General features: G+C 41.7%; 1 protein-coding gene across 1 annotated transcript in view; it reads left to right on the forward strand.

The window, feature by feature from the left end:
- Window positions 1–15,749, forward strand: part of LOC128745648 (hemicentin-1) — a 109,758-nt gene that overhangs the window by 51,359 nt on the left and 42,650 nt on the right. The window contains exons 9-11 of the mRNA XM_053842724.1: window positions 10,776–10,945; window positions 12,017–12,140; window positions 12,690–12,850. Coding sequence (XP_053698699.1) covers window positions 10,776–10,945; window positions 12,017–12,140; window positions 12,690–12,850 — 455 coding nt within the window. The remainder of the gene's footprint in view (window positions 1–10,775; window positions 10,946–12,016; window positions 12,141–12,689; window positions 12,851–15,749) is intronic.

Here is a 15,749-nt window from a genome sequence, read left to right on the forward strand (position 1 = left end):
CTCGCGCGTTTTACTTACAGGCACAATCTTGCTAGTCGCAAAAAAAAAAATCAAGCACCAGTAAGGATGGAACTCTTGGACGACCTGTTTTACTTGTTTGATTTCTCACTTTTTGGTGCCTAAACCTGTACTTTATTGAAAATACAAAAAGTTGCTAGTTGGGTTTTATTGCACTCTTACAATGGTCTTCATAACCAAAAATTGATCATGAAAACCAAAATAAGTGCACTATAAAACTCACATTGCTACTTGGGAATGCACTCGCATTGCGCATTAATAGTCGAAGCTGTTCAAATATAAAATTTGTTTTTTTTTCTAAAAGATCAGAAGAAGTTAATTAGCTTTTTGGGATCAGTCCCGGTTTAGTGGTTAGCGTACACACCTGTCACGCAGAGAACCCTGGTTAAAATCCAAACCCCGCAGAAATCACGAATGACCGAATCTGTTGAAGTGCCTATATTGTAACAGAAAAAAGCTCTTTAGAAATTAATAATACTAGTATAGAGCCAGGGTGGTTCGTGTTGTTTAAAGTGGTCGTTTCCATTCAACTTGATCTTGGGCCACTCATTTCCCAGTCGTCTCAGCACTAGTAAATCACTTTGGGCCTAGTCGATCCATCTTGCACGTTGAGCCCATTTATTTCTGACGCCGGAGTTGCAGGTTACGGTACCTCAGTTGGCTACGTAGCCCTATTGACAGCCGCTAACTACTTTTTTACTTCACGGCTCACATCGTTGCCATATGTTAGTAATGTACCAAGGTAAACAAATTCGTCGACCACCTCAAAAGTATCTACATTTATCACCACCGTAGTTCCAACACTTCGTCCAAGCGTTATCCGCCACAGCTCATTTCGTTTAACTGAATCGTACGCCGCCTTAAAGTCAATCTATATACAAATGATGCGTCTGCGAGTTGAATCCCTGGAATTTATTGAGCATTTTCCGCAAGGTGAGCATTTGGTCCGTCCTGGAGTGTCCGACGGTCTCAATCTATAAAACAGGATGCGGGAGAGAAATTTGTATGCAGAATAGAAAAGTGTGTTTCCCCGATAATTACTTTATACGAGTCGATGGCTCCTTTTGTAAATAGGGCATAGGAGACCTTCCAATCAGTTCGTAGGTAGTTCTTCCTCAGTATAACCGATGGATTGCACAACACAGCCATCCGCCCGACATTCAAGAGCTCAGCGGGGATGCCATAAATAGCTATGGATAGTTTGACCATTATCCTCAATCGTTGTCCCGTTTCTGTTTACAGCTCCATCTTGATCATCATTTATCAGTACACCGAAAAGTTGTTGTTTCCAACACCTGGCTATCTCGTCAAAGCTTTTGGTAATCAAGTTCCTCCCCTTTTCGTTGCACCTAATAGAAGTTGGTACGGTTTGGTTCCTGATTCCGTAGATTTTTTTAAAGTGGCTTCTCGTATCGTGCCTCTCGTAGCAATTCATCTCGCAATCTCGAAGCATCTCGGTATGCTTTGGCGTATCACAGTTGCAGTCAATATGTGATTCTAATTCTTTTCGTTAGTCACTTACTAACGCTCTGTGCCAAACCACTCACTGTAAGTGGCTGTAGTATTGATCGCATTGTGGATGTGTTTCCACTGGTCATTCGGATCGTTCTCTCCAACTCGTTTACCGATCCGCTCCTCAGTTTTACGAGTGTACATCCTTTACTTTAGTGGCAACGGTTCGCCAGTACCGGCGGTCCTGGGCTGCAGTTCTCCAATCCCCACGAACACCAGCTGAACGTGCATCGTCTTCGACAGCACACACCCACCAGGTGCGGGGCCTGCCTCGGAGTCTACGGCCTTTTCCTGGTTCTCTACTGAAAACTGTTTTGGTTATTTTTTTATCGGGCATTCTGGCCACGTGTCCAGCCCACCGCAGCCTTCCACATTGCACTACCTTCACTATATCAGCATATTTGTATACTTGGCACACCTCGTGATTCATGCGTCTATGCCACACTCCATTTTCCATTGTACCACCAAGTATAGATCGCAGAATTTCACGCTCAAAACCCCAAGCACTCGTCGATCAGCTTCCTTTAGCGTCCATGATTCGTGTCCGTAAAGAGCCACCGGGAGGATTAGTGTTCGGTAGAGCGCCAGTTTTGTGCGAATTTGCAAACTACGGGACTTCAGTTGGCTACGTAAATTGTAGAAAGCCCGATTCGCGGTTGCAACTCGTCGTGTCATATCGCGGCTTACATCGTTGTCACATGTCACGAGTGTACCAAGGTATATAAATTCCTCCACTACTTCATATCGTTCCCCACGAGAGTTAGATACCTCGGCACCAAGTTGGTCTCCCACGTTCCCTGCCAGCAACCATGTACTTCGTTTTGGTGGTGTTAATGGTAAGTCATAATCTCGCCGCTTCTCTTTTAAAGGGCGTGAAGGCCTCTTCCACTGCTCTACGGTTGATTCCGATGATATCGACGTCATCTGCAAAACTAAGAAGCATGTAAGATTTCGAGATGATAGTTCCGTTCCTTTCCACGTTTGCGCTTCGTAATGCACCTTCCAAGGCAATGTTGAATAGCTGGTTAGAGAGTGCATCCCCTTGCTTCAGTCCATCCAACGTCACGAAAGCAGCTAAGGTCTCACCCGCTATTCTAACGCATGATTTGAATCCGTCCGGCGTCACACAAATCAGCGTAACTGGTTTCGTCGGAAAACCGTATTCTAGCATTATCTGCCACAGCTCATTTTGTTTGACTGAATCGTACGCCGCTTTAAAGTCCACAAACAGATGGTGTGTCTGCACGTTGTACTCCCGGAACTTGTCTAGCAACTGACGCAGGGTGAACATCTGATCCGTCGTGGAGCGATCCTCTCGGAAACCACCTCGGAGATCAGCAGGAACAGTACAGGAATTGTAAGCGATAGCTGTGGAGCCACCAACCCAGGAGTTTTACGAGTGTACTATGCAATAATTCCTTCCGCTGATAACTTCCGGATTTTATTTTATTTTTCATGGTGCGATGACATTTGAGCATTTTCATGCTTATGCTTATGCAACCGTCAACAAACTCGGTCCATGGCTGTCCGTCTCCAATTTCTCGAATGTCCCACACCTTCCAGGTCTTACTCCATTTGATCTAACCATGTAGCAGATTGTACACCTCTGCATCTGTTGCCAACCGGACTCGAGGCGAACACCATTTTTGCGTAGTTATTATCCGGCATTCTCAAAACATGTACCCTACCAGCTTTAGCAACTTTCTGGATACTGGGTTCGCCGAAAAGCTGCACCAGCTCGTGGTTCTCCATACACCGCTCTCACATACCCCGCCAAAGATGGTCCTAAGCACACGACGTTCAAAACCGACCAGTGCTTTCACGTCGCTGTCAAGCATTGTCTACGTTTCGTGCCTGTTTAGTGGTCTTATTTGCATTTTGTATATGATACATTTGGTACGGCGATGATGCTTACCAGGTTTTAGAGCCTGTTGGAGTCCGTATTAAATACGACTTATGAGAAAAATGTGTCTGCGTATTTCTTTGCTGACGTCATGAACTACCCGAGGTATATCTACCCTGCTTACCCGGTTGTTATAATTTTGTTGTGGCAATTGATTATAAGTCTAATTTCGGTTATAAATGGGTCGCTGCAGCCAGAAGAGCGTGTTGCTTGGGTAATTCGTCCATCACCTCGAACTCATCCCCGTCGACTACCACACTATTGTCTATGCGAGCTCGATCGCCCTCGGTTCTTCTGGTTCAACTAATCCAACCTTCACTGCTTCTCGCTTTAGCTTGGTATACCGCTTAGCAATCGCCTGGAACGTCCTTCCGACAATGTTAGGCGTCTTCAGTGAAACAGATAAACAGAAACTAGATTTATTGGAGATCTTGCCCCGTATGTTAGAGCCCGCACGTTTCATAACACCGTCTAGCGCGCTGTTGAACAGGTTGGCAAGAAATACCATCGCCTTATCGAAATCCCCTGTGTCTTTTATACGGGCTTTATAACGCCCCCGATACTGTTATACAGCACTGTACACCATTCAGTCTTGGGGGTCTTGGTGCGTGGGGACCTGGTTTTCGCGACACATTTGGAAGATCTGTCGCAATACAAAGATTTGGTCTGTTGTCAATCACCCGTCCTCAAAATCGGCTTGATAACTTCCCACGAATCTATTTGCTAGCGGCGATAGACAGCGAAAGATGATTTGAGAAGCTCTTCATAGACGGTGTTGAGAATGGGGATCAGGCATTGGCGTAGCTAGAGGGGGTGCCTGGGGTACCAGGCCCCCTCCAGAATTCTGCAGGCCCCTCCAGAAATTTTCCTCATTGAAATTGGAAACCGGGAAAAAACTCAGTGTATATATGTTCTCGCTGTGTAGATATTTTCTTTTTTCACTAGGCATCGCAAAAGCGTAGTTGTCGTCGTTGTCAATAGCTTAGTAGCCACCTCGGCTCATGCTGTTTGAAGCGTTCGTCTCCATTCAACTACATCTTGGGCAACTCGTCGCAAATTTCCGAGTCACAGAATTCGCAAATCACTTTCGACCTGGTCGAGCGTACGTTGAGCCTCTCTGTTTCTAATGCTGGTGCAGTTGTTGAATAGAACTGTTTTCGTCGCACTGTAGGCTACTGACTTTCGCCAGATGACGATGGCAATCTTTCCAAACAGTGCTTGTACCTCATGATTCATACTTCTCCGTTAATCTCCGCTTTGTAGTTTGTACTCCGCCAAACATCATTCGCAGCACCTTCTGCTCGAACATAGCGTATGCCTAGCATTTTGCGAAGGTCAAAGGAAGCTTAATTTCCCGCTTAAATGCGCAACTAGATCCCCTTACTAGTGTTGTTGTCCGTGTGCACCAGCAATCCCAAATACACGAACCCATCTGCCACTTCTAGTTCGTCGCCATCAATAGTTACCGTCCGCGAGAGGCACGCGTTTGTTTCGTTTGAGTATTTGGTCTTGGCCGTATTTATGTTTAGAACACTCGTCCTAGATTCCGATTTCGTCGGATCAAGTGCGATGTTGAATAGCATGCAAAAAAATCGTCACCTTGTCCCAACTTTCGCCACGTCTCAAAGTAACTCGAAAGTATCCCCGAGATGCACACGAAACACAACACCCTCTCCAATGTAGCTCTGCTCAGTTCCATCAGTTTATTCGGAAAACCGTGTTCGTGGATTATCTGCCATAGCTGGTCTCGATCGATTGTATCGTATGTTGCTTTGAAATCAATAAACATGTAATGCGCGGACAGGTTGTATTCCCGCCATTTCTGGTAATTGCGCGTAAAAAGCCCGCCTGGTATTTCCCTACAAAACCTTGTGGTATCGGTGATAGTCAGAGTAACAGGATCATAATTAAAATTTTTTTGGAAGGCACCCCCTAAGCCCCCTCCAGGGAAAATTCCTAGCTACGCCAATGGGATCAGGGACCGAAACGGTTACATTTTTTCTATACATTTGCCAGTATGCAGTGCCATGTCAGAATCTCAACCAATACCGTTGCTTCGTATTGTTTCTGTATCGAGAGAGCTTATCTCTTGATGCGTTGAAACTAGCTCGAATACGTCCATGATAATACGCAAACATTCTTATTTCACTGTGATCAGTCGCAGAAAATGTCACAGTATAGAAATGACAGGCATTCGCCGCTTTTTGCTTACAGTGCTAGCTGGAATAGTATGGACAAGCGATACAGAATTAGGTGTAATTATTGATGCCTTTTTCACCTGAACTTGATGTAATGAAAATTGTTGCATTATGGGACGGTTTTGTGGCTGGTCACTACTTTAAATATCTTGTAAGAATAAATGCAGTAGAGTTCGTTTTCAATTTTGGAAAGGTTCTTCTTTGAATCCGCATTATTTGGGAAAAAGCTGTAGGCATACGAAAGTAGCAACAAACGAGAATACCAAAAACCAGTACACCTTTTATCATTAGCATTGGGCAAAATTCCTAAAAATATCGATGATTTAATATCGATACTAATTCCGCAGCTATATCGATACCCTCGATATATCGCTCTTAAAGTATTGATATAAGCTTTATCGATACTATTTAAGGTGGCATTCTGGGATTTCTTGTTGTTGTTTAGTTTATTATAGAGTGGTTTAACCGACGGGTTATTCACCACTCGTCAATTCTGGGAGTTGAAAATGCTAAGTATAAATTTATTTTAATAAGGATTTGTACAAATTAGAGGCGGGGTGCCTCTTGCCGTATCTCAACTCGGTCGGTACTTGTCGCCAATTCGTTGCGCATCTCGATACATGCAAATCGGCTTCAACCTGGTCGAGTCATCTAGCATGTTGAGCTCCTCTATTCCTGGTGCCGGTGGGGTTCTTGAAGAGAACGGATTTCACTCACAGTCACAGCATTGCACAGTAATCTTTCAACTTTCGCCAGGTGTACGATGGGAATCTCTCCAAGTAGTGTCTGCAACTCAGGTTTATACGCCTACCGTGCCCGCTCCTAATTCTGCGCATTTTTCTTTATATGAGTATTTTTTAACGTTGTGCATAACTATGATCATTGCGTTATTTTTTTATAAATGTCTGTTGAATATTACGCCATTTTTCACAAATGAGCCATAATATTTGAGAGCGAAACAATTTAACGTGAAACTGAAAGTATTTTATATGACAAAAAACATCGTCGTTAGCACCAACGCTAAGATTGTCCTTTTAGAAAATTAACAAATTTATGATCTAAATTCTTTGCAATGATCAAATTACCCAGCATAATTAGAAAGAATCATTAGTTTTAGTCATGTTTTACACAAAAAGAATGATTGCATGCATTGCTTTCCTTAAAAAAATGCGATGCAATAATACGCAGATTTAGGCACAGATTTTTGATTCATGTTCCAAATTCTGCGCAGTAATGTATCCTACGAAGAAATCGCGAAAGAATACGCAACCTCACCCAAATGGCTGAGGTATAGAGGCATGAAAATTCAAGTAGAATCTTTAACTTGCATTGATTGGCATCCTGTGCTGTGTCTCGGGGTCCGAACCTACGAGCGTCAATTCATGCAACCATGTCTTCTATTTTTTTTATTGTCCAACCTCATGGGGCTGTCAGAGAGTGGGGAAGTGGTTTCTACTTGTTAGAATTTTTTAGTTAGAATTGTGTTGGAACACAATTTTTAGTATTAGTTTACAGTGTAATGTTCAGTATGCAGAAAACCAGAATCAATTCGCCCTTCACGTTATCGAGAATAAAATATTTAAAATGAGGCAATCAAAATGATAGCAATATTCCTTTGCCACCCGGACAGCACAAGAAGGCCGGATCATGGATTTAATTATGGTAATGGCTAATGCTGGATTTTTTGGTGTGCTTTCAGCGTATAAAAACATAAACAGCATGGCAGGAGTATTTATTTTCACTTTTTGGGTGCGCAGAATTAGGAGCAAACATGTGCAGAATTAGGAACATGGGCAATAAAGTGCGCAGAATTAGGCACCGTGGATAAGTTTACAAAACGAAAAATATACTCAATTGTTGGTCGACTTTTAATTCCCATATTTTTTACCAGATATTATAAACCGTAGCACTACACGTTGAGGCTATCCACGTTGTTAATTTAAATCTAGAAAACTTAGAATAGCGGAAGAATCATAAAAATGTCTTAACTGCGCAGAATATGGTACGTTCATGGTACGCCACTCTCCGCTATCCGTTTGTACACCGCCAAAAATAGTCCACCACACCTTGCAAATACGGCAATTGCACGTGGGCTTCTGTAGGCAAAGTTGATGTATCAAGTCCGTAGATGACTACCGGCCTGATTAGCGGTTTGTATATCGTCAGCTTTGTCCAGCGGCGTATCCTTGATCGAAGCGTCTTGTGTAGGGAACACAAGTGCTACTTGTGTTATTATCGGCGATGACCATTGATCACAAATATACAAACTCATCAACCACTTCCCGTTTATAGCCGTCAACCCATATCTTTTCAGCTGCGTATCCCGCTTTATCATATCAATATCAGGATGAAAGTATCCATTTAGCGTAATATCAGCGTCGTAACTATCGATAAAATATATCGTAATATCGGCCTTCGAGTATCGATATCGATTCGAGTATCGGTATCGCCCAATATTATTTGTCATGCATGGTGTTAAAATGTTGAAGCGTGACTTTGCCGCTCCGAAATGTATCCAACACGACGAGCAAGCGATGTTATCGTTATTCTGGTATATCTTCTCGGTGCGTGTGTACTAGAAATCTGCCGAATGACTAGTCGCAAGAAATAATGTCAAATGTCTTCAGATTTTGGTCACCAACCAGTACATTTTACGTCCCTGATGGGGATGGCTCGATAGCTCTCTCATTCCAACTTGTCGCCCTTCTCGTGTATTGGGCATATTACCCCTTTCTTCCACTTATCCGGTAGCTTTTCTGTTTCCCAGATTCCGGCTATTAGCTGGTGCAGACAAGTAGCCAACCTATCCGAGTCCATTAATATGTAAGCAATAAAAATGAATGTAAGCAACTTAAAAGACTAACATTAAAAATGCATTTTACCACAGTACCCCTTGAAAAAGACACCAACAAAGTGTCGAAACTTCGGGAAAATATCAAATCTATGTCTTGATATTTTTTGAAGACTGCTCGTGCTAAAATTTCAATAGTTATTTATAACATATTTATATCGTATTGGGAACATGTACACCTATGAGGATTGCGTGAGTTTTTATGCATCCTTGTAAAGTAGATGTTCAACTAACGTACCCATTTCTACAATCGTAAGGATATGACCTGGTATATGGTGTACTTACGGGTACACCATATCAGCCAGGCATGGTGTGTACGGTTGTCTACGCTATGCTATACTATGCTATGCTATATACGATAATATCCTATTAAGCGCAACTCGCTTCGTAATGCTATACAAATTTGTGCTGAAAACCGTATCTATGTCAATTATTATCATCATATACGATAGAAAATTAACTTGGGCCCACTTTATCAAGCTTTAGTTACGATTTAGAATTTGATAAGAGGCATTTACGATAATTTTCGTACATTGATATACGAGTTGGTGCTAGCTGGGATGTCACCCATTTACCACATAACGATTTTTCGCAAATTCAAAAAGTTTTGAAAGTATTTGAGTAATACTCCTGAAATAGGGCCACTACTAACACTAGGTCTTCAAATATTGGAGCTTTGTACTTGATTAGTTGAAAATGGTTAAACAATATAAGAAATGCACTTTTAATACCTCGAAACAATGGACCCCTCATTCGCTAAGGGGCCCGAATGCTTCGAAAAAAGTTAAATTTTTAGGCGAACGAGGCGTTCACTTTTTCGAGGTATTAATAGTGCAATTCTTATATTTTAACCATTTACAACCAATTAAGTACAAAGCTCCAATATTTGCAGACTTCGTGTTAGTAGTGGCCCCGTTTCAGCGAGAATTATTCATTTACAATGTATTGCACCTGGCAGCAATTTACTGAGTCCTACGCAAATTTGTTTTTTTAATAATAATTATCCTGTACTTGCTAAGTACATTGAAAATATGCTTGTCAAGCAAGGAGGGGAGCAGTGGGGAGGCAATGACGAAAAACTGATAGTTCAAATTGCTAAATTGCAAACATGCGTGGTAAACGCAGAAAATAACCACGCTAATAATTTTCGCGTGGGATTGTGGGACTCTAAATAGGTGGAAACTCCGCAATAGTAAATTGTAAAAAGTTTCGTAGCCTTTTGAGTCAGCTCGAACAATTTTGTACGAAACTTGAAAATGTTGTCGTACGTTGTCATGATCCTTTTGGGTACAAATATGATACCAGCATGAAATCATTTCTATAACAAAGAAACATCATGAGGTGGCTATCACAGTTATAATGAAACACAAGTAGCTGGTAGGTATAACTAAGAACCAGTCTTTTTCTTCAATGGTGTATCTGTAGAAAAAAGCCTAAATTATTAACCGCCCCACCCGGCAGTGACACCGTGCGGTTAACAGCACCCAGGCCTGGCTAGTAACTAGGTACAGGAGGTGTGCCAGCTGGTTCGGTTCCCAGTCAAGTCTGATATTTTCGGGTTGAAAAGTTTCTCCATCACAATGCTATAGGTATCGTTTTCCTCATTCCAGAACATGCAAATTGTATCCAAACTTTTATCGTATTCATTTAAGGATTCGTTGCTAAATTATTACTCAAGGTCGAAACGTAATTATTATTACTCGCCAACGGCCAGCGGCTCTTATTTCCGAGGGTGTTCATAAACAATTTAAGTTAACTTTGAAACTGTTTCCCATCGGAAGTAAAAATTCTTTAACTTTTATCATGGTTAAGAATTAAATGTACGTTGTGTGTGTATGTTAAATTTAATGTAAATAAGCTACCATAAAAACTATGACGTAATGAGCTCTACAGAATCGTTGGAACGTTATTTACTCACAGTTGAAGTCGGGTCTCTCGGTATAGGGAATGCTAACTTTAGAATTTTTTCTCACTCAGGCTCATTTGCATATAATGACAATGACGGTTTAATCGTGCTTATGTTATAACAATTTTTTCAAGTTGTGATGAATAATTTCGACGGTGTATGATAACGAAAGCAAAATTTGTAAGCATCAGTAATGGAGCACCACTATTCCCTTACCGTTCGACGTAGGTAACTAACTGTATGTACATTAAATCACTTCGACTAAATGTGGTTGTAGAATGCAGCCAATTTTCCGGACTAACATTTTTCTTCCTTAGTCGCGGGTCCATTCATATCGCTCGCTGTTTTTCCATGCTACATTGTCGGTTCGGTTTTTCCTCATTCCAGATGCACCGGTGTGCGCAACGGACCGTGAAGAGCTGCTCGGTGCACTCAAGCACGAAACGCTGCAGCTCAAGTGTGAGGTGGATGCATCTCCCCCGGCGGAATCCTTTCATTGGACTTTCAACTCATCCGGCGAGCAAACAGAGCTACCGGCGAGGCTGCATTCGAGCGAGGTAGGTTTTCCCATCATCCGCTGTTTTTTCCCGGCTCTATCCTGCATTGCCTGACTGCACAGGAGACACACGAGAGGAATGACAGTTAATTATCTCGGCGACAGGCTCTTCACATGCTGAACTATTAGAAAATACCGAATAAATTGTCTTCTTTCTAATTAAAAAAGAAACTTCCGCCAACTTCTGCTGCTGTCGGATGCAATTGAAAATCAAATTACTAAAAAATCAACCCACCCATTCAAGGTTTTAATCGAAGTGTAGCGAAGAAAAAAAAAACACTAGCTAGTCTTTATGTTCACGAGAACGCCCAAACAGAGGGCTAAAATGAATGAATATAAAATTAAGCTCCGGCATGCTGGGCAGCAAAAAAATGCGACGCTAAAGCAACGAGAAAACATTTCCTTTTCTTATAGCCAAGTGGGGTAAAATCTTTGGACAATTTTCACACTCTTTTGAAGTTTGCGCCATTCTTTGTATTTTAACTCATTTTTTGTTGGCCTGCCCTTTTTTCGGTTCCATTCTTTTGTTCGCCCTTATTATTATCCTCCGGATTTTTTTTTCTTATTACAACGTTTTTTTTGCGCGCTGTGAAACGGAGGGATTTTTCCTTCGTTCGTTTTTTTAATCACGCCAGCCAAACCCAGACAATAGTAGCATTAGCGCGTGTAAGTTCATTATTGCGCTTGGTGCATTGTCGGGTCATGTTTATAATAGCCTTTCTAGCATCATGTCGGATTGACAGTCCTTATTACGAGTGCTTTTAACTTCTTGGGATAGAATGACGCGGACTTTGCTGAAGATACATTTGCGAGGAATTTGTACGCAATCATATAATCGTTTGTGTATTTCTAAATTTTCAATTCTTTTCTAACCCCTGAAACTCAAACAAGTACCCAACACAAACTTATAATCCTCTCGTACTGAACCGGTGCAGTCTCTGCTTTGAAACCATAGCCTTAAGTTCTAACTTTACTTAGTTTAATAACATAATTTATTGTTCAACTTCGTTTTTCCTGCCTCATCGCGTCGTGCGGGGTGCAACAATCAACACGGCATAACTAAACACATAAGACGGGTTTATCGCGGCTTAATTACACACCCACCTCGGACTTGGACTACGGCACGATATCCTGCTGGGGGCGGAACGCCATTGGGCTGCAGAAAACGCCCTGCATATTTCAGGTCGTAGCAGCAGGTAAGTGTCGAAAACAACATTCTTTCAAGGGTGTTGAAAGCGCACTCTAGAACAAAAAAAAAAAGAAAAAATGTACTACATCTAATCTAGCAAAAACCCTTGAGGCTGGCCCAGCTTGGGTCAAGTGGTTCCTGTTGGAAAAGTTTCAGTGCCGTGTGGAAGGAGCAAATTGCATAAAAAAGAAAAGAAACTGAAACATGGCCCAGAGAGATAAATCAAAATTTAATTAGATCGCTTTTTAATCTACACTTGGGCGCCTCTTTCAATGGTACCACTCCCGACTGACTGATGGTTGACCTCAAATGCGCGGTTTGCTTTTCCCCGTACAAGCAAACCAAGGTGGTCGGCAGTTGCGGCGTTTGTGGCCCGTGGAAGTCGCTTGCCCTTTCGTTTGCAACATCAAAGATCGTTGCTGCAACAACGAGTGTTTGCACAGAGGGTCCACCACGTACCTTTTTGCTGCTTCCGTATAGTCCTGATAGTGCACTACCTGTGTATGTACATGCAAATATCCATGAGTTAAATTCGTTTGCTTTTGCTCATCTCCAGGGCGACCGCTTGCACTGCAGAACTGCACGATATCGAACCAATCGTCCGACTCGCTACACATCGAATGTATCGAAGGATTCGACGGCGGGCTGCCGCAGATGTTTCTTCTGGAGCTGGTCGAAGTGCCCGCGTTGAGACTGGTTAGAAATTTAAGTTTACAGGTAAGTGCACGACCGAGTGTTGACGATATTTTTTAAGCGGTGTAGATGAAACTGGAACATTGAAAACAACGAGAATGCATAAAAAGGAGCGATAATTTTATTGTTGAATTACGCCACCTGCAAGTATTTCGATACATTACAATAATGCTTATGGTTAGTAATGGAATAATTGGTTCCATCCGTCATCGTCCTACTGTACATTTGAATTTTTCATAATTCAAAATAAAATATATTAAGGTTAGGTTCATGTTTAAACGTCTACGTTGTTGATATCCATTTATGTGGTGGGTCGTATGACTAGGTATAATTGATGTGATGGACCTGTTGTCAAATGCTCCTCCAATATCAAGCAAAGCACATAGTTCTGTCTTTTGTTTTTTCTGCGATATCTCGATTAGTGCCATTGGACAAAAAACTGGTTTTTGCGGAATTACTGAAGTTTTTTTAAACTTTTTTTGCCATCAGCTTGAACTTTTAATGTTAAACTTATTGGTCTGAAGGTTTGCGGCAAAGTTTATCATCTCTGCTCATTTTAACTTTTCGCAACTGTCCAGAATATGACCCGGAGTAAAGCCTACTCTGTCCGATTTTCGTCTGAAGGTGAGTAAGATGCCGTCCAGATATGGAAATTTCACTGGTTTGAGGAGTGTTTTTCAAGAATCTTGTATCACTTCATGGTACGAAAGATGAATCTTTCGTTTATTCCGAATGGCTTCAGCTTCTTTAAAATAACACGGCTTTGAAAATATTTCAAAAACATACTTATGTTTGCTTTCGGCGTCTATGATTAACACGATTCTTTAACGAATGGAAGTTCAGTACAAACTTGCAAGGTGTGTTGACATTTGAATGCACTCTAAACGAAAAATATGCAGACACATCTGTGATTAACTCATTTTTAATTAAACACGTCCAAAAAACACTGACAGTTATTACTACTCACCTTGTAAATGTGTACCAGAAATGAAGGCCTCAGTCGTCCTTGTACAGCGGTTCAGGTTCAGCACATTCCGCCAGGTAAGGCTGATGAAGAGGGTAGTGGAGGAATTTTACACCGGTCCCTTTCTGTGTGGGATCAATTAGCGAGAGGTGGGCACCATACGATAGAGTTTGTTGCTAGAATTGATCTCCCAAGAGGGCAATAAAGCTGTTTTAGTCATAGTGGATCACATCACTAATTAGCAATTTTAAAAATTAATCCCAGTTGTCGGATAACCTGGCAATGCCGTCATAGGGACTCTTGAAAATTAGTTAATTATGGTCATTATCTTTTCAAAACTCCCACAGTATGCCAATATTCTATCTACGTGGCAACTTTAATTGAGTAGTGTAGTCAAATTCAATGGGAATACGCTTCCCGTGAAAATGCATTATAATGCATTTGTTTATACTCGGCTTCAAACAGGTTGCTACACACCAGTTTACAATTGCTCTTAAGTATCCTTGCATACAGTCACTCAGTAATGTAATAACTTTGAAAAAAATATCGTCTGCATAAAGTAATCGACAGTGCAATGAAAATATTTGCTTCCAGTGTCGTTCAAAAGCAAAAAGAGTGGCTGGTCAAGGTTGCTGCTTTGCGGAACATCTGATTTATTGTAAAAGCAGTTTGAAATAATAAATTCTACTTTTACACATGGGCTTTGGATAGTCAGGTGGGACTTTCACCAACTTAAACGTAAACCGGTTCTATTTAACTTAGTTTACTTTGCTTTTCTGATAGTGTAGCGTTATTGATCTACCGATAACGGATTATTGTTGTCATCGATTTTGGGCAGCCTTCCTCCAATCACCTTAAACTTCGCAAACGCTGCGAACAGCCGCTAGGTATGCAGCTTATAAGTACTCCAATGCCCAACTAACAATGCTAAGGCCGCCTGTTTTATTTGTATTTTTGAAAGGTTACGGCATGAATCATCACCCCCACATCATTACCTCTGGTTTTATTATGGTATTTTGCAACACCAAATTGATGCGAGTCAAAAATACTTCAAGGTGGCTAAAAACCATAGTAAAACTAACCAACCTCGTGTTTTCTTGTGATTAGGTCAGGCATTTATTTAATTTTTTACAATGGTTGCTTATTACAATCGACTGAGAGAACGGTAGAAGAACGTTCTGAAACAAAGATGTTGGAAGTATCTCATGGGAGATAAGCCTTGAAAAAGAAAGAGCAATGCTTAATAAGTGAGTATAACGTCCCTCTTTACCCAAGTTTGAGGATCCGCCAAGTTTGAGGAACCAACCCATCGACGACCTATTTGTGCCACTTTACCGACCACCGTTTTGTTAACTGTCATTGTGAAACCTTACTTCTGCACGCCTGCAAGTATTTTGGAAGCCCCTGATTCCATCAGTATAGTCGAGTTATTCCCGCCAGCGTCTTGCAATCGTTCCGGTCCTGTACTTGAGCATGGAGGAGGGGTCTTCTAACCCGTTATCGCAGGCAAGTACTCGCAACGTAGCAAATTCGATACTCCTCCAGTGCAGTATTCTTCCAGTCAACAATCGCCCTTAATCGATGAAAAGATAACATCCGATCGTCTGTTCTCGATTTAATATCAAAATGTGAGGGGTGAATATTCTATAGCACTCTCCATGGAATCCTTACTTTCTCCAAACTTTGGTGGACTTCGGAATTGCGCAACTTACTCCGTAAATCTCGGAAGCGCTCTTCTTCTTGCTTTTTAAGTCAAAAATAGACCGAACAGCCTTTCACAAGACTGAAACGACTTATCAAGAGAGGTCCAAAACAACGTATGTTAGCTACATATCCAGGATCCTAGTCCAGTGTTGAACAAGTAGGGACGCTGCAGAGATCTTCGCATCCTTCTTCGAAACCGTCTATTGCAGAGCGGCACCGATGCAGAATCTGAACTGTTTTGCCCATGGCACTAGC

The sequence above is a fragment of the Sabethes cyaneus genome, chromosome 1, assembly GCF_943734655.1.
Source record: "Sabethes cyaneus chromosome 1, idSabCyanKW18_F2, whole genome shotgun sequence".
In the NCBI taxonomy this organism is placed as follows: Eukaryota; Metazoa; Arthropoda; class Insecta; order Diptera; family Culicidae; genus Sabethes; species Sabethes cyaneus.